The sequence below is a fragment of the Anser anser genome (assembly GCF_964211835.1).
Source record: "Anser anser genome assembly, chromosome: 4".
NCBI classification, from domain to species: Eukaryota; Metazoa; Chordata; class Aves; order Anseriformes; family Anatidae; genus Anser; species Anser anser.
The window spans coordinates 45,850,040-45,871,472 of NC_139724.1; the positions used below are offsets into that span (position 1 = coordinate 45,850,040).

Genomic DNA, 21,433 nt, shown 5'->3' on the forward strand with positions numbered 1-21,433 from the left:
ATACCTGGTAGCCTCTAAAAGAAACGTTACTACTCTCAGATAAACCCATATTAAGTCATATTAAATAAAAAGATGGTAAAATTATTGTCAAAATAATTTAAGTTCTTTAAAAAGAAGCTGCCAGTTTACCTGGCAAATTAGCAATTCTCTGTCCTACTGTAGCACTTTATAGATAATATGTGAAGTCCACACCTATAAATTCCATAGTGGGAAAAATATTATAGGTTAATATATAAATTGGCTTCTTTAAAAAAAAAAAGTTATTCTTTAGATGCTAAAAAAAAAATCCATAACATTTTCATGTCCTGGGTTCTCACAGCTAAAAAACATGAGCTTATTTTGTTAATTTAAAACAAACATATTTTCTTTCAGACTTTTCTGCCAAGTTTCATTTAAGGCAAAACTTTCTTTTATGTCTGAATAAACTCCTGAAACGATTATTATGGCAACAATGTCAGGCTCGTAATTATAGCTGTTTCATGAATTATTTGTCTTTGAAAGTGGAGCATGAAAATTTTCCAAAGAGAAAATGAGTTCTTTGCTCATTTATAGAAACTATTTACATTTTCTTGGCCTAATTATCTCAAGAAGATTTTGTGCTGTGGGAGATCTGTAAAAGCTGCAGATATCTCCCCGTGTGCTTTTGGAGCTCCTTAAAACCGGAGCAGGCCCTGCATGGACACCAGATTTCATCAGCAAGTGCAACACAATGCAGCTGCAGACTGAAAAATTCTGCTTTAGTTAAAACCCTCCTTCTTTTATCACATTGTTCTTTTGTTTGTTCTAAGGTCTCCTTTTCTCTTTAGGTTCTCTCATACCATGCTTCTGCTGCAGAGGAGGAAACGAGGGAGCTGCAGGTAACAGCGGTAATTGAATTTTTTACTATTACTTTAGAAATATTTCATTGATGTAACAAAGAAGGGCAGTCCTTGACAGACATGATCCCTACACATGTGGAAGCACATTTTCCAGAAATAAAAATTATAGTGAAGTTAACATTACAATGTACAGAGAGCTGCAATTACCTGAAAGCCAGAAATATAAATAGACACTGACATACTGACTGCCATTCTCGTGAGCTTAAATGACAGCAGCTGTTGGTGCAATAATACTACCAACTCACAATGATCAAGTATTTCAGAAGCAAACTCTTGTGATTTTTTTTTCGCAGCTAAGTCTGAATTTTGTATATTTTATATCTTTGGTATAGCTTTGTGGCCTAGGAACAGAATCAACAGCATGTGGCTGCTCTAATTTAAAGCCATAGCTTTCAAATACTTTTTAATTTGTGGACTCCTGAAAAGGTTAGATTGGAGGAGCAAAACCATACAGAGTTTCAACCTACTGACAATAGCTTTAGTTTTCTTCTTAATTACCCTACGATTACAGACCCTTGCCCTAAAAATCCACATGGTACAATCAGACAGTTAATATTCCTGCACTGTCTTTTAGTTGAATCAGTTAAGACTTCATTCCTAAAGCACAGAAAAGAGACCAATCCTGCTCTTTAAATATCTGCAGTCAGCATATACCCCTTCAGATACAGGATCATTGATCATTGCTACCTTTTTTTTTTTTGACTCTGTACTCACAAAATAGAATACAATGAAATGTTGGAACTATCAACATCTATTTTTCTTTTTTTTTTTCATGAAGCTATTTGATGTTTCTGTGCACTGAGAAAGTTACCAATACTTGAATAGAGATGGGGCCAAGTGAGTTTATAAATCAAGTCATTCATGTTAAAGACATCAGTTCACCTGTGCCTAATCTTAAGTTTTGAATAAGTAGTGACAAAGGCAGCACCTGCTACCCAAGTTGAAAAGCTAACCTTCTCACCTTAGATTCTCCTCTTAGTAATGGGAGAGAGACAGGTGATTCTAGAAATTAGCTCATAGCTGAAGTCCGTTTTAAGTAAGAATTCAGGGAAATATGTAAGTGTGGCGATTCCTTTTGTATGCAGATGATTCTTTCCTTGAAATCTAACTTAAAATGTTAGTCGAGGGCAGGTGTAGAGACTTTTTTTTTGGGGGGGGGGTAAACAAAGGCTTTACAAGAACTTCTGTGAACTTGTTGTGCTAGTATTTCCCTCTAATTAAGAATAACCTCCACAGTATTACTCTGTGTTGACTGTCTTCCCATTAACACTTCACAGTAAGATTTCAGTTTTGAAATCATCATGTGGAACACCTAACTAATACACACACCTCGCCTGAAGTGATAGACGGATGTTGCTCAGAGTTTGTTCCAGGCGTCAGATTGTACAACACTGATTTCATGTGTGCCGATGTGATCGAGGTGACACAGCAAGTCAGTACCCATAAAAGAGGCCCTTACTGGTAGCTAAAGCTAATGCACTGCATATTACAACTTCCGTTCTACTACTGAGCGTCAGCTGATGAATGGTGATTTACTTGGCTCCAGAACTCTTATATCAAGCCAGCCAAAATAGATTAAGGTGGTCATTCTGGATATAACTTTGTGTGATTTGCTTTGTTTTGCTTTAAAATAATCTGATAGAACAGATTTTTTCACTTTCACCATTGCATCCGCATAGCACGAGTGTCCTATTGCATCAGTCACTGCTTTTGGGCGTGGATACTGTCTGCAACCTGTGCTCTATAATACAAAGCAAATGAAACAAAGTAAAATTTCGTTTTGCTACCACCCAATTACCACAATGATACCATATTTTCCTTAGCCTTCCTTTGGCTGCTAATGTATTTATGGAATTTGGGTTAGAAACTGTCTGGGTAGCCGGGCCCAAAGAGTCGTAGTGAATGGAGTTAAATCCAGCTGGAGGCCGGTCACTAGTGGAGTCCCCCAGGGCTCAGTACTGCGGCCAGTTCTCTTTAATGTCTTTATCGATGGTCTGGATGAGAGGATCGAGTGCACCCTCAGTAAGTTTGCAAATGACACTAAGTTAGGTGCCTGTGTCGATCTGCTCGAGGGAAGGAAGGCTCTGCAGAAGGATCTGGATAGGCTGGACCGATGGGCTGAGGCCAACTGTATGAGGTTCAACAAGGCCAAGTGCTGGGTCCTGCACCTGGGGCGTAACAACCCCAAGCAGCGCTACAGGCTGGGAGGTGAGTGGTTGGAAAGCTGCCTGGCAGAGAAGGACCTGGGAGTCTTGGTTGATAGTTGGCTGAATATGAGCCAGCAGTGTGCTCAGGTGGCCAAGAAGGCCAACAGCATCCTGGCTTGTATCAGAAACCGTGTGGCCAGCAGGGCTAGGGAAGTGATTGTCCCCCTGTACTCGGCTCTGGTAAGGCTGCACCTCGAGTACTGTGTTCAGTTTTGGGCCCCTCACTACAAGAAGGACATGGAGGTGCTCGAGCGAGTCCAGAGAAGGGCGACCAAGCTGGTGAGGGGTCTGGAGAACAAGTCTTATGAGGAGCGGCTGAGGGAGCTGGGGTTGTTCAGCCTGGAGAAGAGGAAGCTCAGGGGCGACCTTATCCCACTCTCCAGGTACCTTAAAGGAGGCTGTAGCGAGGTGGGGGTTGGTCTGTTCTCCCAGGTGCCCGGTGACAGGACAAGGGGGAATGGGCTAAAGTTGTGCCAGGGGAGGCTTAGGTTGGATATTAGGAAGAACTTTACCGAAAGGGTTGTTAGGCATTGGAATGGGCTGCCCAGGGAAGTGGTTGAGTCGCCATCCCTGGAGGTCTTTAAAAGACGTTTAGATGTAGAACTTAGTGATATGGTTTAGTGGAGGACTTGTTAGTGTTAGATCGGAGGTTGGACTAGGTGATCTTGGAGGTCTCTTTCAACCTAAATGATTCTGTGATTCTGTGAAACCATTTTTGTTGCCCTTCCCGTCCATCACTAGTTCTAACTCAAGGTTAGCTTTGGTTTTCCCAGCTCCATCCTGGTATGCTTTGGTAATGTCCCTGCACTGATCCCAAGTAGCCCATCCCCGCTTCCTCTCTGTGTACTGCATGTCTTCATCTGAGCAAACTGAGGAGTTCCCTGTTCATCCATAAGGGCCTTTTACCATGCTTGCTTTACTTCTTGCATGTCAGAATGGACTGTTCTTGTGCTTGAGCAGATTTGCCTTGAAGGTAATGCCTTGGCATGAAATGAAGTTATAAGCTTTATCTGTAAGTTTTTCAATAATATAAGACATGTATTCAAAACTATTTTTATACTTAACCAGGTAATGAAATGGAGTCACTAAATTATTTGCTATTCATTGCTACTAATACAATCCCTATAGTAAGCAATAGTAATTAGAAAGTCACAATTATGCAAAAAGGGGAAATAACTGGCACTTTTTCTTTTCTTGACTATGTCATGCTGTTTATAATTTTCCTGAGGTGGAGAAACTGAGCAAGAGGTTGTAGTTTGGTCAGTGCTTACAGAAGCAGAGAATAGCTTAATAACTTGAAATTAAAATAGCTGATCAACTTTCATGCCGCAAAATGGGCGGGCAGATAGCTCTACTGGCTTTGGTAAGTAGAAGGGGAAATATCTAATCCAGTTAAATAACCCTTGAATAGCTATAGAGTGCAGGTTTTTTAAGTGTCATCTGAAATTAATTATTGCTGGGAAAGACAGGAGATCAAGGAAGGGAAAGATAAACTACAAATAAAATTAGAATGCAGGCATGAGAAGGTGTTCTGTTGAGCTACTACTGTGCTCTGAATTGTTTTTTGATTTTCCTCATGAAATATCAGGCTGCAGTTGCATTTTTTCAAAATTGTCATCAGATATCCTAAATGGCTGCATTATTTTCCACTGAGTATACAGGCTTGGTGGTTCTTTCCCATGCATGTGGGTGAAATACTACATGAGTCCAAACCAAAGGATGCAAAATTACTGGTACAAAAAAATATATATTAAAATGTTGGATTTTGTTCCTGTATAAATACTATTTTTCATAATCTTTCATGTCTTTCCAATTGTGATGCACAGAAAAGATAATAGCAAACTTAGGTGAAATAGAGACTGGTACACTTAGCTATGGGGAGAGCTGATTTGCCTCCTACACGTAACAGTACTTTAGATTATAACACGTACTTTCTTTTCAGTGTGCCAGCCTTCTAGGATACAGTTCCCCATGCTGGAGAAATGTTTTGTCCTAGAACTACAAAGCAGAAAGATAAACACTTATTTCTTTAGCCATCCCAGTTTTACCTGATTTTCTTTTAAACCATATTGAAGTAAACAACTGGAAGGAAGTAGTACTGAAAACTCCACCTTTTTATTTACTGAAAAAAATGATACTAATTTTATCTGATTCTAATCTATAACATAAGATATCATGTACGTGTTAACAAATTTAACATCTGTATTTTGAGGGGCAATCGATACATATACTCTGAATTTTATAACTAGAAAATGTAGAGCTGTGATACACAGATGTGTTGGAAGATTATTGATAATAGAAGTTACAGATTTTTAAAATTACAGTGTTGTTTTTTTTGCATGTCTACTTTAGAATTTCAAAGCAAAGATGTATAATTATACTCTAAATACATTAAAAACATCATTCAAGGGTTTTAAAGATTATCTGACCAGAGGTAAACCCTAATTTTTCAGGTATTTAGCCCTGAGAAAGCTGTAAACAGGTTCTGGCTACCGCAGTGCTGAATGTGGATTCTGCTAGGAATTCTTTGTTCTAACAAGTCTACGGTGATATATTTCCTCACCATTTTTAGAAAAACACCAACAGTTACAGATTTTGATGTCCGTACTTCCATAAAAACAAACTACATTGCTTAATTTTCTCAATCTCCCAATTTCATACATACTCTTAGTTATAATTTTCTCTTAGGTGACTTAGGTAACAGACTGTTTGACCATGTAATCCTTTACTTATTCTCTTGATCTATGGAAAAAGTGTTTGTTAAATCTGAGAAGCAAATAAGACAGTGTTAAAGAAGAAAGGCTAATGAAAGATAAGTGAGAAGTACTTATGAGGTTTCAGCATAACATGAAGGTAAAATTTAGTATCTCACTACTTCTCTGTTGAAAAAGCAGATAGTTATGTTATGATTTCTCTTATGCTAAGTTTTATTCTCTTATTCTTCTCTAGGCTGCTGTAGTACCATCTGCACAATCTCTCAACCTAACTGACTTCAACTTCAGTGATTTTGAGCTATCGGATTTTGAAACAACACTGTGTACAATTCGAATGTTCACAGACCTCAATCTGGTGCAGAATTTCCAAATGAAACATGAGGTATAAAATCTGTCAGATGCTGCTTCACATAACGAGACAAATTAATGATTGGAAAATCAGGAGAATATTGAAACAAGCCTACAGTATATCAGTAATATAAGTGAAAACCTGTATTAAGGATTAGTTTCAAGCCATTTAAGGGCTATTATTACCAGAAACGGCGTAAAAGTCAGTAATGTGCCATAGTAAGAAAAAAGGGCAAATTTTTGTTCTTTACTGGCAGAGGAGTAGTGTTTAATGCCCGTGGAGTAATTATATTGTAGCTCATATTTGAAGAGACACACAGAGATACAAATTAATTTTAAAAATTCTGGGGAGAGAACTAACACTTTAGATTTAGGAAAGTTTGAATGATTAAGCTGATTTTCTCCAGAAAACAGAATATTGAGGAGGGAGATGTTAGCGACTTTTCAGTAAGTGAAAGACTGTTAAAAAGGGGACAGTAGTAAGGCTGTAAGAGAAGTAAATAGCTTAGTCTTTCCCCCACAAAAGATTAGATTAGATGTCAGGGGGGACTTTATATTTATGGAGATAGTAAAGACTGAAATAGATTACTTAAGTGGACTGTGAAAATTCCACTGGAGGCTTTTACCAATAGACCTAGTTGTAGATATGCATCTGTCCTTGGTGATCTAGACAGGTATTCTTATTTTGCCCTGGAGTTAGACTAGGTGATCTCTTAGGCCTCTTCCAGTCAATACACATGACTTCTATTAATAAAAGCATTCATTTATAAATGCTTTAATTTTTGCTCTTTATATTTTTTTGATAAAACCTCCAAAGCTTAGTATCAAAATGCAAGATTCATCTGGAGGACTCCATAGACAGATGAGTAAGGGAGAACAGGTATTTAATTTGTAGATCACCAGCTTACAGGACAATTTAAATGTGTAGAGTTTCAGGACAGAAAGCAGTACTATATTACCTAGTCTGATCTCTTGAATATCACAGTACTTAGTTTTACCTCTGTGGTAAGGCCAAGAACTTGTACTTCTTTAAGGGGTACGACCCAAAAGGAGGAGAGAGGGTGTAACTTCTAGTTCAGGGTGGAGCAATTCTGCTGGGTTTGAAACAACAAAATAGTACCGTGATAATAGACGTATAGGTACATATTATCGGTAGAAGCAAGAGAGCATTAACAGCTTTGAAGCTGCACCTCTGTCTTCCCATACTAGAGCTCAAGAAAACCGGCAGTAGCAAAATACTCCTTATTTGACAGTGGAAAGGCACAGAATACTGCTGTTTTTGTCTGTGCATAATTGTTCATCTGGATGAGTGACACTGGATTTTCATTTCTGCCACCTTTCACTAGGAACACTAAAAATCATCTTGAACAATCTAAGGCCAAGGTCCTCAGCCAGCATTTAACGTATAGCAGTATGCTGTACACATTTAAACCAAGGGATCTGCTTTAGTACACATCCAGTTACTCTCTGGCCTTCATGCCTTTCACTTTCTTAAAAGTAAAGTATAACCCACAACTAGTAATACATTTCTGTAAAACATCCAGGGCATACTTGCTTCCTTCATGAGAAAATACAACCCAGCAATATAGTAATTGCTATCTTTCTATCATACTTGCTTTCCAAAGTCCAAAACCACTTGTCTTTTGACAAGCTGATATGAGTGAAAAGCCACATGTTCATTATCAAAACAGCTCTTAAGAGAGTTCTGCAATTCAAAAATAAATGACATATGTTGTTACAAGCAAGCATTTTTTTCTCCCACTTAGCTCAATAACTCAGTTTCTGAATTAACAACAGTTACTAACTAACATAACAGATACTAACGTTTAGCCAGTAGTAATAAAAAACAAAACCACAAGTGTTACATACTCAAGGAGAGGCTAAACTGGTGGTTGTAAGCACATTTTTATCTATGTTCACAAGAATGACATACACGTATGTTGTTATATTTGAACTTAATTGAGGTAAAAGGAAATTTTTCTGTATGAGAGTTTGCAAAACTATCTTGAGAAAAATTTGTTTTCCTAAAACGAATAAATGTTTAATATATTTACAGTTAACTATGTGATGCTGTTTCTTAAAGGTTCTCTGCAGATGGATTTTAAGCGTGAAGAAAAATTATCGGAAAAATGTTGCTTATCACAATTGGAGACATGCCTTTAATACAGCGCAGTGCATGTTTGCAGCTTTAAAATCCGGTAAAATTCAGGTATGTTTTGCTGTTTGTAGTTTAAGAACCTTCTGGCTAACTTCTGTAATAATGCAGAGTTCCAGTTGTCATGTTGTTAAGATGTTCATTCTTCTACAGGATTGCTAATGAAATCAAAAACTTCTGGCTTTAAATGCTTGGTTTATTCGGCTGTTGCCATGTTGTTATGTATCCAGTTTCAGCTAAATCCTCTGGAAATGTTCAGGTGGATGCTCCTAATAGAAATATCTCAAATAAAGCATGTATAGCATTATATCTTTTTTAAAAGTCAATGCTTGTGCTGCAAGCAAATCTACAAGCTGTAATAGAAAGGGACCAAAAGGACCACAAGAAGAGGAAATAAGTTTCATGATGCTTCCTTATAATCAGCATGTTTTGTTTGTTTGTTTGTTTTTAAGTTCATAAACAGAGCTGAATACAGCTGTAGACAAACAATAGGACATTTTTAGAAATAAAAATTTAAATGCTCATTTCGGTGCCTTTGAACAATGTTTCAGCTTTCCACCTAAAAGTTTAATAATTTCAAAAACAGTCTAATCATTCTGTATTACAAATACTGAAGAGCCAGATGATCCCAAAAATAAGAAAAACTTGCATTCAAGACTTTTCCAAAATATGTTTTCAGGTTTACTTTTTATTTTTCTTGAAGAAAACAAAATGTTCCTGTTCATTTTGAATCAACATGTTTCTCAGTTGGATTACGGACAATTGTTACTACTTGGTTTATTAAGAGACAAAGGCAAAGACATTCACATTCCTTCTAGTTGGAAAAGAGTGGGACATGGTAGATTTGCTCTGTGTGCAGTATGGCAATCTCAGATGCTTCTGATAGCTTGCTTGCTATTTTTGGAATCCTGTCAGTCTCCACTGCAATTTCCATAAATTGTTTTATTCCTAACTGCATTGGATTCACTCCACTCTCATTTTCATGTCCTAGATTCTGGACTCAGAAATTGCATTGAACATTAGTCTCTCAATTTCCTTTCATCTGAGAGGAAAAACAAGCAGTAGGATGCACATCTTCCTAAGAGAAACATAAAATCAGTCATTTCCAAACTGCTCTGACTAGAGTAAGGACAGGCTGCATTATCTAGAAAGCAGACGCAATCCGCAGAAGTTGTAACTGCTTGAAGAAAATCTGGATTTGGTTGTACACAGGGCACAGCCCCCCAGTGGCTGTGCTGTCACTAGCTGTTTTTCAAATTCCTGTCGTGACTGTTGTGCCTGCTATTCTCATCCCATTAAAAAAAAAATGCTGCATGAATATTGTAGTTTTGTCCAGCCTCTGTTTCTCACATTTAAGTAAATTTTCTATTCATTTCTATTGAACAATATGCAAGGTATGAAATAGTCATGAAAGAGAAACTGTAACCTCTCCACTAATCTTTGCTGAAGCTCCAGAATAAGCTTTTAGTAATGAATCTGATGTTGCTGAATTTTGTTTTTAATGGGTTTTGAACTTCTGTTAATTTATTTGCCCAGTGATCAATGTAGAGCATGCCATTTTTCCCTTTTGATTATTCCAAGGACATTTGTATTTTTTGTACTGGTTTAGGGAATGTAGCGTAACTTCCTTGAGGTTATATAGGAGCTGAACTAAAAGTAATGGAGCCAGAACTAAAAAAAAAATCAGGCCAATGCTGTCTTTTTGCTGGCAGGTGACATTACACAAGTCACTTCCTCTTCTACATCAGATTCCTCATCAGTAATATTGGGCTTGAGGATGTTAATTCTTTCTGAAAACTCATTGAGGCCTATGAGGAATGATTATTACTGTGCACCACTTCAGAGATAACCCCTTACTGTCAGCACACAATTTTATGTCTGTGGCCTCTTGGCCAGAGCTTATCACCTATGTGGGTGAAGACAAGATGGCAGATATAAAACACGCTGTGCAAAATAAATCCCTGTTGCAAAGGTAACTCACTTCTTGTATTTCTCTTTACATATAGAGCAAACTGACTGACTTAGAAACACTGGCTTTACTGATAGCAGCTCTAAGCCATGATTTAGATCACAGAGGAGTGAACAACTCCTACATACAAAGGTAAGTAGCCTGAAAGAAGTTAAATAAAAACGATCAAATACATAAAATCACAGAACTAAATTAAGTACAGTCTAATTGATTTGACAACGTGAGACTGTGCAAAGGAAGGTCTTTACATAGGAGTAAGTGCAAGAACAGCCTGAAACATTCAAGGCCAAAGACATGTAACCTCGCTGAGCTAGCTAACTGCGATGGCAGATGACCTGAACTCTTCAGAGACTGTGCAGGGGCAGCATCTTCCTGCTGCTGTTCCAGATGTCCCATCCCCCAGTTCCCACACAGAGATAGCAAAAGGTCCCAGCTTCTAAGCGACAGCATGACAAAAACGTGCAGCTTTTCAGATTGCTTGCTGCCCAGCCAGCTGTTCCCTATCTAGCCTGGGCCAGCCCAGAGCTGAGCTGTGCAGCCGTCCTGATGACACAGAGTGGTCACCACACCATTTTGGACTCCGATCATTTCACCCATGATTTAGCCATGGTTTTCCAGAATTCAAAGTTGATTTGGATAGGACACATATTTAAAACCACATTACAAATTTATGATTGGTTGGCATTATTTTGGGTTATCTATACTCTAACTTTGATCAAGTCTGAAATTACAGAAAAGCCTTTACAAAGCAAAAAGGCAAGATATATTTTAAAGCCTTGGAACAAAATATTTCACTAAATAATTAAACTAAACAATTAATAATAATTAAAATAATTAATAATTAAACTAAACAAAATATTTCAAATTGAAATTAGCAAAATAAAATCATCTGAACTCTTCTGAAATTCTCCATATTTTAATTTTTAACAAAAAAAATATAATTTATCAATAGTTTCAGATCGGCACAAAATGTGTTTTTCAGTGAATTTAGTATTCACTTCAAATAACACTATACGATTCTTTGATTGAATAAATAGCTTGACTTAAAACATGATATAATGTTATTCCTGTGATATGGCAATGTGTCCTGCTCTGACCAGAGATGGGGAAAAGTTACCCAGAAACGTTTACTTGTATCTTTTTCTGGCAGAGCTGGAGAGTGGTTTTGAAGCTGCTTTTGGCAGAAGTGGTCAGCTGTTCTCGCTGTGTGTAAAATAGGATATTAGGGGAGGAAAAATTTGTTTCAGGCAGAGAATACTGAAAGGCTGAAAATAAGTAAGCTGAAGGAGAGCTCCTGCCTTTCAGATACATGTCAAAAATAACGCTAAGACCAATGGGTAAAGCAAAAAAAAAAAAAAAAAAAAAAGGCCATAAAATTGAAAGAGTAACCTTTTTGTAGTTCCCTAATAGGGGAATCCAGCAGTAACTTGTAGCCTTGCAGTGATTAGAACTGGTTAGCTATTTTTTGCTTTATTTATTTAAAAATAAATTTCCTGGAAGACATCTGGAGATGCGTCATCTCCTCTCAAAAATGTCCTGGGAAAGTGTCATAGACAGCAAAATTTAACATTCATACATGCTGTAAAGCAGAAACGATTACAGCTGAATTCTTTTTCAACAAAACAGTTCCATGAATTTTGTTTTTAAATTCCACATGTAAATTAAATGAAAAGCAATTTTTTCTAGAAAAGGATCCCTTTTGTTTGCTCTTGGAAGCAGAGCAAGTGGGGACTTGGCATATGTTTTTTTTTTTTTCTTAAGCAACAGAGTTTCAAAAATTAAAATGGTCCTGGTAGCAGAAATTACAGGAAATGAACTGTTTAAAGGTCTTTTGTAGATATGCAGAGGTTTTGTTTTCCTTTTTTTTTCAAACCCACATGTAAAGTAGGCAAGCACAGAGTATGAAAACTGCATAACCAAACCACTGTGTTCTGAAAGCAGTGGTGTCCTTTGCCCTGGCTTGGTGGTTTAACAAAAATGCTGTGTAGTACAGAACTAGGAACTTGAGTTTATTTCCAGCACTTGTGTCTTCCCAGACAATCAGGGTCTGTAAGTACTGAGCAAGCTCTAGTTTGGTGCACTACTTGGGAAGATAACGTAAGATTTTTCTCACATATTTCTCTCTTCGATCAAGATGAACTTCAGGGACATAGCATGCATCCCATTTAACTCAATGGGAATTTCACTCAGCGTGCATTGGCACAGTCCTACAATTTGTTTTCTAACAGAAACACGCAAGCATATTTGCTATATATTTTCCTCTTGCAGTGGTCTCAGAGGAGGTGCTGGGCAGCCAGCCCATAATCCCGAGGGACTTGCATCCTTTAATCTCCCTTTGTGCGTTTTTGTTTGTCTTTCCATCTTTCTCTCCACATTTCTGTGCTTCTGAAATCCCTGGAGGCTCCTTTCATGGCTTTTGAGTTTCTGTGTGCATGTACTTTACATAGGGACTCAACCCTGCAACCACTTAGTCATGTGAATGATCCTTAACCATACCAAAAGTCTTATGGAACTGTACACTAAAACAGAATTTCTCACGTGATTAAACGTTTGTAGGTCAGATTATAATTAGAGTAATATTTTCAGGATAAGCAACAAAACAGACTTCCAAGAGAATCTTGTTTTAGTTAAAGATATGAGATAACCGATGTGGGAACTGGGTTTGAAAATGAAGATAGAGTAGCAAAAGCTAAGAAAGTTATGCAATGAGGAAGAGGGGAAAATAAGAAATCCTCAGAGGAGGAATTTTATGTATTTTGTCTAAAGCTACTCAAACAGTAATTATTTTTTTTTCTAGACTAAACTTTAAATTCTGTATCCATGCACTTGGTTTTATGCTGTTTTTCCACTGCCTGTAGTACAACTGACATCTTTTTTCCCTTTTGGATTTTGCCCTGGACAAAGGGAAGGTAATGATACTGCAGTAGTCTGGTCGTGAGAATGGTGACGAAGTATCAGTACACTTGCTAGCCCAATAGGAAATTATCTGCTCAACATTTGGGGGCCTGCACCAGAGTCCATTGAGGCCAGCAGGAACTTACCCATTGACATCTGTGGGCTTTAGTTCAGGTCTGCTTTATTACTTGCAAGTTCAGTATATATGATGAAATATGCCAGGCGGGTGTGCAAAATGAACAGAAACCAAAACTCACTTATATTCTGTTGGTGAAGAAACCTTTCTTGTTGCCTTTCCTTTTTGTGGAAGAACTCTGACCCCTTTACAAGACCTCGTTTTACATTCTCACTCCTTGCATGCAGCTGGTCTCTACAGGTAACAGAAGGCAGAAAACTAGAGTTGTCAGTGCTCTAAGTAACAGTGTTGTCTTTTTATCTGTACTCCTCCTGCATCTTTCCAAATACATTCATTTTGTTAGCCAGTCATACAGAAGGGAGAAAGGAACTGGTTAAAAACAAGCATTGGTGGGTGGGGATGAACGGCTAATAATAAGAGGACATTAAAAAGGAAATTATTTCTGGATGAGCATTATGTTTAATTTGATTTCTCGATCTGATTGGTGTTTTTGCTCTTCAGAAGTGAACATCCACTGGCTCAACTCTATTGCCACTCTATCATGGAGCATCACCATTTTGATCAATGCCTGATGATCCTGAATAGTCCAGTGAGTGCCTCGTTTTTGTGTATGCTGAAAGGAAACCATTCCCGATTTTAATTTTTATTTTTAGCTTTTGGATAAATTCCCGCTCTTATACATTCCTAAAGTGATCTGTATTCCTTTTCGGGTAAAAAAAAACAAATGCAGCAGTTTTGAGATCACAGTTCCATTTCTGAGGGCCATCAAACCTTTCCAACTGTTGCCTGATAAGGGAATTCTTGCTAATATCCTTGAATACCTGCCTCCTTCGACCAAAGGAAACAAAAAGCTTTGTTGCCATTTTAATGACCTCTTATGAACCACCAAACAAACCCAAGTTCTTGCTTTCATTTCAAAAAACATTCCGGCCTACACATACACAGAGCAGTCCTGATGAGACCAAACCAAACACTGCTTGATGTTTACATTCCAAAGTGAAGCCAAACCTAAGCTAAGTAAATATGCAAATAAAGCTACATTCTTCTATTATTAACTAATTCTAAGACCAGTTATTCATCATGCATGATCATTTCAAAGCTGTGTATCTCCAATGTTCGTTTCATATCACAGGTGTGATACTTCTGGCATCCTTTGTATTGCAATGATTCTCTCCTGTTCATACAGGAAAACATGGAAAAATGTGGAGGCAAGTTGCCATGTCACCAACTATATAGTGCTTTGGTTTGACCAGGGGCTGCTGATCTTGTCTTTCTATGTACTAGCTTGTTATTTATGTTGCTTCGTGAAAGGGGAGAGTTTTAATTTATGTGAGCTGTATAGGCAGATAGTGGAACCTGTTACCATTCCTGTGCTTAAGGGAAGGAGGAGGGAAAAGGAAAGAGAAATGCTCTGATACAACTGATGGCAAATTTATTTTTTATGAATGAAAGGGACTTAAAGGCTTTGTTGTTGCTCTGCCTGCAGTTTCATTTTGTAAAAGTCAGTTATGACGCTGTGCTGCACAGCTTTCTTTCTGCCATTACTCAAGAAGACTGGAATTTTTATTTTTAAATTGGGGAATCCTCAAAAGGAAGCAGATAAAAGAATGACAGCAGATACCAATAAGCAACTTGGAATGATTCAGTATCTAAGACAGATTTTAGCAAACTGGTGTGTTGTTGCCTGTTTTACCACTAACACTGATTTATTTTTTGTTGTTGTTTGTTTGTTTTGTAAAGGGAAATCAGATTCTCAGCAGCCTTTCCATTGAGGAATACAAGGCCACACTGAAAATGATAAAACAAGCCATTCTAGCCACAGACCTAGCACTATACATAAAGTAAGTCACAGGCAAGTTTGGCTGTGTAGTCACTGCTTGATATTTGTGTTGTGTCAGCACACTGTAAAATCTTTTAACTTCTTTTAAAGGAGGAGAGGAGAATTTTTTGAACTTCTAAGGAAGAAGCAATTTAATTGGGAAGATCCTATGCAGAAGGAGCTATTTTTGTAAGTAAATGCAGAATGGTTAAAAAGCCAATTAATATTAGGTGCTCAAGTTTCCATGCCATGTTGTTGTGAACTACATTAAAACCAGCAGATCTATGTGCTCTGGGTGTGTACAAACTGGTACAGGTGACACAGGTTGCTCCTTGGGTGTGAATTACCAAGCCTGCAGCCTATAATAATAAATTTTGTTAAGTAGCATGTGGAGTTACAGAAGCATTTCTGTTCTATAGGATTCCTATCTAAGTACCATGTTCTTTTGCTGTGGATACTTCATACTTAATAATTGAATTGTTGAAACCCATAACTAAAGATTCAGGACTGGAAGTTTGTTTTAAACGGATTCCTTACTGGAAGTGGAAATATATATAATATATATATATATATTATATATTCATATATATAGTCATATATATTATATATATATAAATAATAGAAAGACACTTTGTAATGCACAGCTAGAGAAAAGCAGGTTTACCTAGGCTGTCTCAGAAAGGAAGACTGTCCTATTTCAAATTCAGTGCCTTTAAAAACCTGTCTCACTTAGTCACATTCATGTCTTTCTCTGTTTCAGTCCTTGACCCTCATACCGTCGATAAAGATAGTAGTCTCTGTTAATGAGAGGAATAAATCATAGAATCACAGAATTATTCCAAGTTGGAAGGGACCCTCAGGGATCATTGAGTCCAACCCCTGGTTCCACACAGGGCCACCTAAAACTCAAACCCTGTGTCTGAGAGCATTGTCCAAAAGCTTCTTGAATTCCACCAGGCTCAGTGCTGTGCCCACTGCCCTGAACAGACTGTCCCAGCTCCATGCCGTTCCCTTGGGTCCTGTCGCTGTCCCCAGAGAGCAGAGCTCAGCGCCTGCCCCTCCGCTCCCCTCGTCAGGGAGCTTCAGGCCACCATGAGGCTTCCCCTCAGCCTGCTCTGCTCAGGGCTGAACAAACCAAGGGGCCTCAGCTGCTCCTCACACATCTTCCCCTCCAGACCCTTCACCATCTTTGTAGCCCTCCTTTGGATGCTTTCTAATAGTTCTGTGTCCTTCTTATGTTGTGGTACCCAAAACCACACACAGTGCTTGAGGTGAGGCCACACCAGCACAGAGCAGAGCAGGACAATCCCTTCCCTCGCCCTGCTAGCAGTGCTAAGCCTGATGCATCCCAGGGTATGGTTGGTCCTTTTGGCTGCCGTGAATAAATGTGCTGTCTGTCCAGTTGCAAAATAGAATGAAACAGTTCATTTGATGTGAATCCACCAAAAGAATTGGTAGAGATTTGCTCATTTCACACAGGTGAAAGGGTCTACCACATCAGCAAGCCTTGGACATCTTTATAACTTTGCTTTAATTTCACTTTTTTTTCTGACTTTGATTTCCTTGAAATTGGATATTCTATTTACTAATCACTTGGCTCGGTGTCTACATAAATTTCACAATATAGTAATTCATAGATTTCTTTTTTTTTTTCTATAGAGCAATGCTGATGACTGCTTGTGATTTATCAGCCATAACCAAACCATGGCCAGTTCAGCAACGGGTATATGCTTAATTTTAAGACTTCCTAAATACAAACTCTGCATGACGTCTTCTGCTTCCTCCATCCAACCCATATTGCAAAGGCAAGGGTGGAACACAGAGCCTTAGGAAGCAGTCCTTCAAAGTGCTAAATGTGGATTGAAGACTTTCTCAGGTCTTTGCAGCAAAATCTGTGCATTTAGCTATGACAGCCTGTTAGTAGGTTAGTCTGAAGGTGAATCGTGGATCTCTGTATTTATGTAACATTTCAGTGTTACTACAAGGTAGTCAACTGATATGACAGTATTCAGTATCAGCTGGCCTTTCTCTATGTGGATTACTCCAGCTGTTACCAGTGGTAAGACACTTTTGTGCCATTTTCTCCAAGTTACTTTGTCAGAGTAATCATCAGAGTAAGTATCAGCACATGCATGTGTTTCTTCTGTGCACAGACCCATGTAAAGAAATCTAAAGGCTAGCTGTTATGTTGAAGATTTTCATTATGGGGAATCCCAATCTGATATATCCTAAGGAGACACAGAAAACTCAGGAAACAGTTTTGATCATAGGTAGCAAGCAAACTTTTATAGCTCTCAATGTATGAAATCTCTTGCAGATTGCTGAGCTTGTAGCTACCGAGTTCTTTGATCAGGGTGATAAAGAGCGGAAGGAACTCAACATAGAACCAACAGTAAGTGGAAGATCATATAGAATCACCTCTCTTTAAATGGCTTCTACAAATAGCACCTCACTTGCCTTTTAAAAGCCACCATTTCTGTCAGTGACCAGAATTTAGGACCAACTCCTTCCCTGTCTTCCTGGCCGTCAGTTTTCTTCTGTGGTTCCCAGACACCAGCACTATGTCATTGTCTTTGAGCCAAAAGAACAGATAGCATTATCTCTTCTAAATCAGTATTATTAAATTGTCTAGGAAGTACATTCCTAAATTGGTACGTATTTGCAGCCTGTCCTAAATAAATAAGCTTTTCTATTCCTCTAGTCTGTCAGTCCAAAGACAACCTTCTAAGGCTAGTCATGCAGTCAAATTACCTGCATTATAACAAGTACTGATGCCTTGCTGTGTTGAGCTTGCTGTGTTTTTTAAGGTGCTGCTTTTTAATTTCAGACCCTTTGATTCTGTTTCATCTTTAAATGCATTTAAACATAGAGCTTATTAAACATAGAGCTTATTTACTTCTTATTTGCAGGATTTAATGAACAGAGAGAAGAAAAACAAAATTCCAAGCATGCAGGTTGGATTCATTGATGCTGTTTGTTTGCAGCTGTATGAGGTATGGTGCCTTAGAACTGGAAATATCTAAAACCAGAACTGCTCAGTGTACCTTCTAATAGTTGCAGATATAAAATTAGAGCCAAATTTGTTGTAGTACCCAAGTTAGAAAGAAAAACAGATTACACACACACACACATACATATATATATATATATATATAAAATTGACTGCAATATCCAGTTGGAGAAATGATTATTTTAGTATTTACCATTAATGGTATGTTTGGCTGATTAATGTATATTGTTTTATTTTTTTTTAAATCCGGTAGTAATTGCTGTGTTCTGTGAACTGGTATTAGATCCCTGGGTTATATTTTGGATTCTGCCAGTGAGCTGCTGTGATCATTAGGGAAAGACAAAAACATCTAATGCTTTGCTATCTGTGGAAAGAATGGTATGCATGTACTGCACTGTTAAAGAGTGTTGTTTAAAAGTTCTATAGCATTCAGAATTTTTCATGCAAAAGGTGATATATGATACATATAAGAAATTTACCTGAGTTCAAAATTTCCCATCCATTTTTTTCTCTCTCATCACACACAAAAGGAGTGCATGAGAGCATTCATTAAAATGTTTTTCATCCTGGTCACAAACTGCATAAGTAAATACTTGGTCAGATAAAATGTGAAATAAATTATAATTCCTAACTTTTTAAAACCAGTAAAGCACTAGAGTGGAAGCTTGTCCACTGAGACTGTAGCAAGTGTTTTACAGGCAATGAGGTAAAAAAAAGAAAGGTGAGGAACAAATAGTCTAACTCTAATCTTAACCTTCCAATGGGAGGACGAAGGTGATTCAGTTTTTTCCCTTTTACACAGTAAATCCTTCTAAAAAGAATCCACATCCACCAGTTGGAAGAACACAAAGGTAGAGAGGAAGGAGGGAACTACTAGCTGCTGCCCCCTGTATGTTTCTGTGCTGTAAAAACGTTGTCAGGAAAATAAGGCAGCCTTTGCTGGGAAGCCTCAGAAAGCTGTCTCCAGTAGTAGCTAAGCTGCTGAAAGAAGACTAAGTAGCTGAGCAAAGGTACACATTATACAGATAGAAAATTCTTTGAATAGGATATCGGAACAAGTTTGAATGTCCACAGCTCCAGAGACTGTATAACTGTGCTTTATTTGCTGGGGAGAGCTTTACTTTCCCATTTATGAAAAGATCAGAAAACATTCAGTTATTTACTCTGAAGTATGCACTGCATCTCACATCAACAGTTACCAAATAATATTAGTACAAATTATACCTAGGTCTTGTACAGTTCCTGCAAGGAAATGAGGTGTGTGAGTAATTACTAGTGACTTAGTCCCTGCTTTTGTAACTGCAGCTTTGTTGTGCTGCAGTGAAGATAATCTAATTCCTGGTTGGCAGCCAAGAGCACCTACAAATGTTAGGAGTCTTCTCCTTTCTCTTCAATTGGGGAAGAAAGAATGAGATGCCATGCATACAGGAGGGGCTATAAGCATGTACATGTTGCCTCTTACAGCTTTCCACTTATCACTCCTATTTTTCATCCTGTCTCAAAGTCTGTCCTGAACAGGAATGACACATAGCAAGCTGGCAGTATCTGGGACTTTATATAGGCTCAGAGTAGCCAGCATGCGTCCAAACTGGAGAGATAAGTGAGCGTGACATATCTGCAAGGGCAGAGAGCACTAAAGAGAATGGGGAGCGTATGAGGAAGTGACATAACCAGTAACAATAATGGTAAATCCAAGAAAAGGGCTACAGTGTGAGCTGACACACTGTTTATTTTAACTGGAGTACAGGTAGGGGATATCACCTGCTTACACAGATTTTAGTTCAATGAGTAATAAATGGTAAAACATAAGCAACTTCTATGTTACTTTGAAAATGAACAAGCACACATTTCACTCTCAAATATTATAATGCTAGAATGGCAAACAAGAAACAGGATTGTAACTACAGCGTTTTCACCAACTGTTTCTTAGCTTTAATCCAGTCAGTAGGAATTTGACAAACAATGCAGAGGTGAGTGTCCAGTGCAGCACTGCAAGTTTGTGACTTACCATGTTATTCAGAGTGGTTCAAATCCCAATGAACTGAAGCTGCGTGGCTTGTTTTAGACAGATAACCAGTGGAGTTATGCTAACTGATCTGTATGTCTTCCCTTTAAGTTCAGGAATCTGAAAAAAACAAATGTATGTTTCACTCTTCATTTTTTAATTGAAAAAATTGTACCATTTAGTAGTTGCTGTTTAGATATGTTCAGATATATAAATCAGGAATACTCAAGAGATACTTGAGAGCCCCATTCTTCTTATAGTGGTGTAAATCAAGAATAATTCTTTTAGGTCTACTGGAACTAATGACGCTGTCTAGAAAACCAAAAGGAGGAACTATGAAGATTTATACAAGTTGATAATTCACTAGAGTACCCATGTGAAATTCTGACTTTTGAAATATATATAGTGACCAGCAGAGGAACTAGGACTTTTCTCTACATACTTAACAGTCCTCATAGTAGTTCTAGAATCAGTGGTCTCACTCTTGCTCATACCTTGTAGTCCAGCACTGTCTGAACTATTAAACTCCCACTCCACGCTTCTGAATAGGGTGACTTCATTCCAGAAGTCAGCAGAACCCTTCATGCAAGGACCAAGCATCACTATCATGTGAGAATATGTATTCATCACTTCCATCAGAAAAACGCAAAAATGCTTATTCTTCTATTTAATTTTCAATTCCATATTTAAATACCAACCCAGTTTTCCTTCAGTCTGCTATACTGTCACAGCCACATCACGGAAAATACTTGATAGACTTCAGTTACAGCTGTTTCCCAGAGGCACCAAGTGCCAAATGGAATTTATCTATCAGGTGCTAATTGCTTTGAATTCAAATATTTCAGGGACGACTCCTCTGAATCAGTAGTGATGCCATCAGTGAATATGGTCACAGTGACTATAACTGCTCTGCATCTGATTCTGATTCCCATTCCAAGGTCATTTTTATGATGGCAGCCTTGCAGTATATAGAAAGGGCTGGCTTGCAAACAAAGTCCATCCATGGTACTTCACTAGGAATCCTGGACGGGTCATTTGTGCATAACACAACAAAATTAACATGGTTCCTCCTGCACCTGTGTATCATGTGCTGCACAGACACTGACATTCAGCCCAGTTTGCTGGGTAACTGTATTCATGTTTGAAGTGCAACGGGAAGCCTTCCTTAAATGTCAAAATACAAGTTCAGTTTCAGGTATAAATAGACCTCATATTTCAGTCATTCTGGTTGCTCTAATGGTCAACTTTAAGAACACTTTTGTTGTTGTTAAACTGTTTTACATGTTTTACAATTTAT

At 38.0% G+C, this 21,433-nt stretch overlaps 1 protein-coding gene across 10 annotated transcripts in view; it reads left to right on the forward strand.

The window, feature by feature from the left end:
- Positions 1 to 21,433, forward strand: part of PDE5A (phosphodiesterase 5A) — a 135,616-nt gene that overhangs the window by 108,796 nt on the left and 5,387 nt on the right. For 5 of the 10 annotated variants that reach the window (XM_083835962.1, XM_083835966.1, XM_083835961.1 and 2 more), the window contains 10 exons: positions 807 to 866; positions 6,035 to 6,181; positions 8,231 to 8,356; positions 10,309 to 10,403; positions 13,804 to 13,891; positions 15,043 to 15,143; positions 15,233 to 15,310; positions 16,781 to 16,844; positions 17,439 to 17,513; positions 18,031 to 18,114. In XM_083835962.1, coding sequence (XP_083692088.1) covers positions 807 to 866; positions 6,035 to 6,181; positions 8,231 to 8,356; positions 10,309 to 10,403; positions 13,804 to 13,891; positions 15,043 to 15,143; positions 15,233 to 15,310; positions 16,781 to 16,844; positions 17,439 to 17,513; positions 18,031 to 18,114 — 918 coding nt within the window. Of the gene's footprint in view, positions 1 to 806; positions 867 to 6,034; positions 6,182 to 8,230; positions 8,357 to 10,308; positions 10,404 to 13,803; positions 13,892 to 15,042; positions 15,144 to 15,232; positions 15,311 to 16,780; positions 16,845 to 17,438; positions 17,514 to 18,030; positions 18,115 to 20,424; position 21,433 lie in introns of those variants that run through there. The other 5 variants (XM_083835964.1, XM_083835963.1, XM_083835965.1 and 2 more) reach the window with 2 other exon arrangements.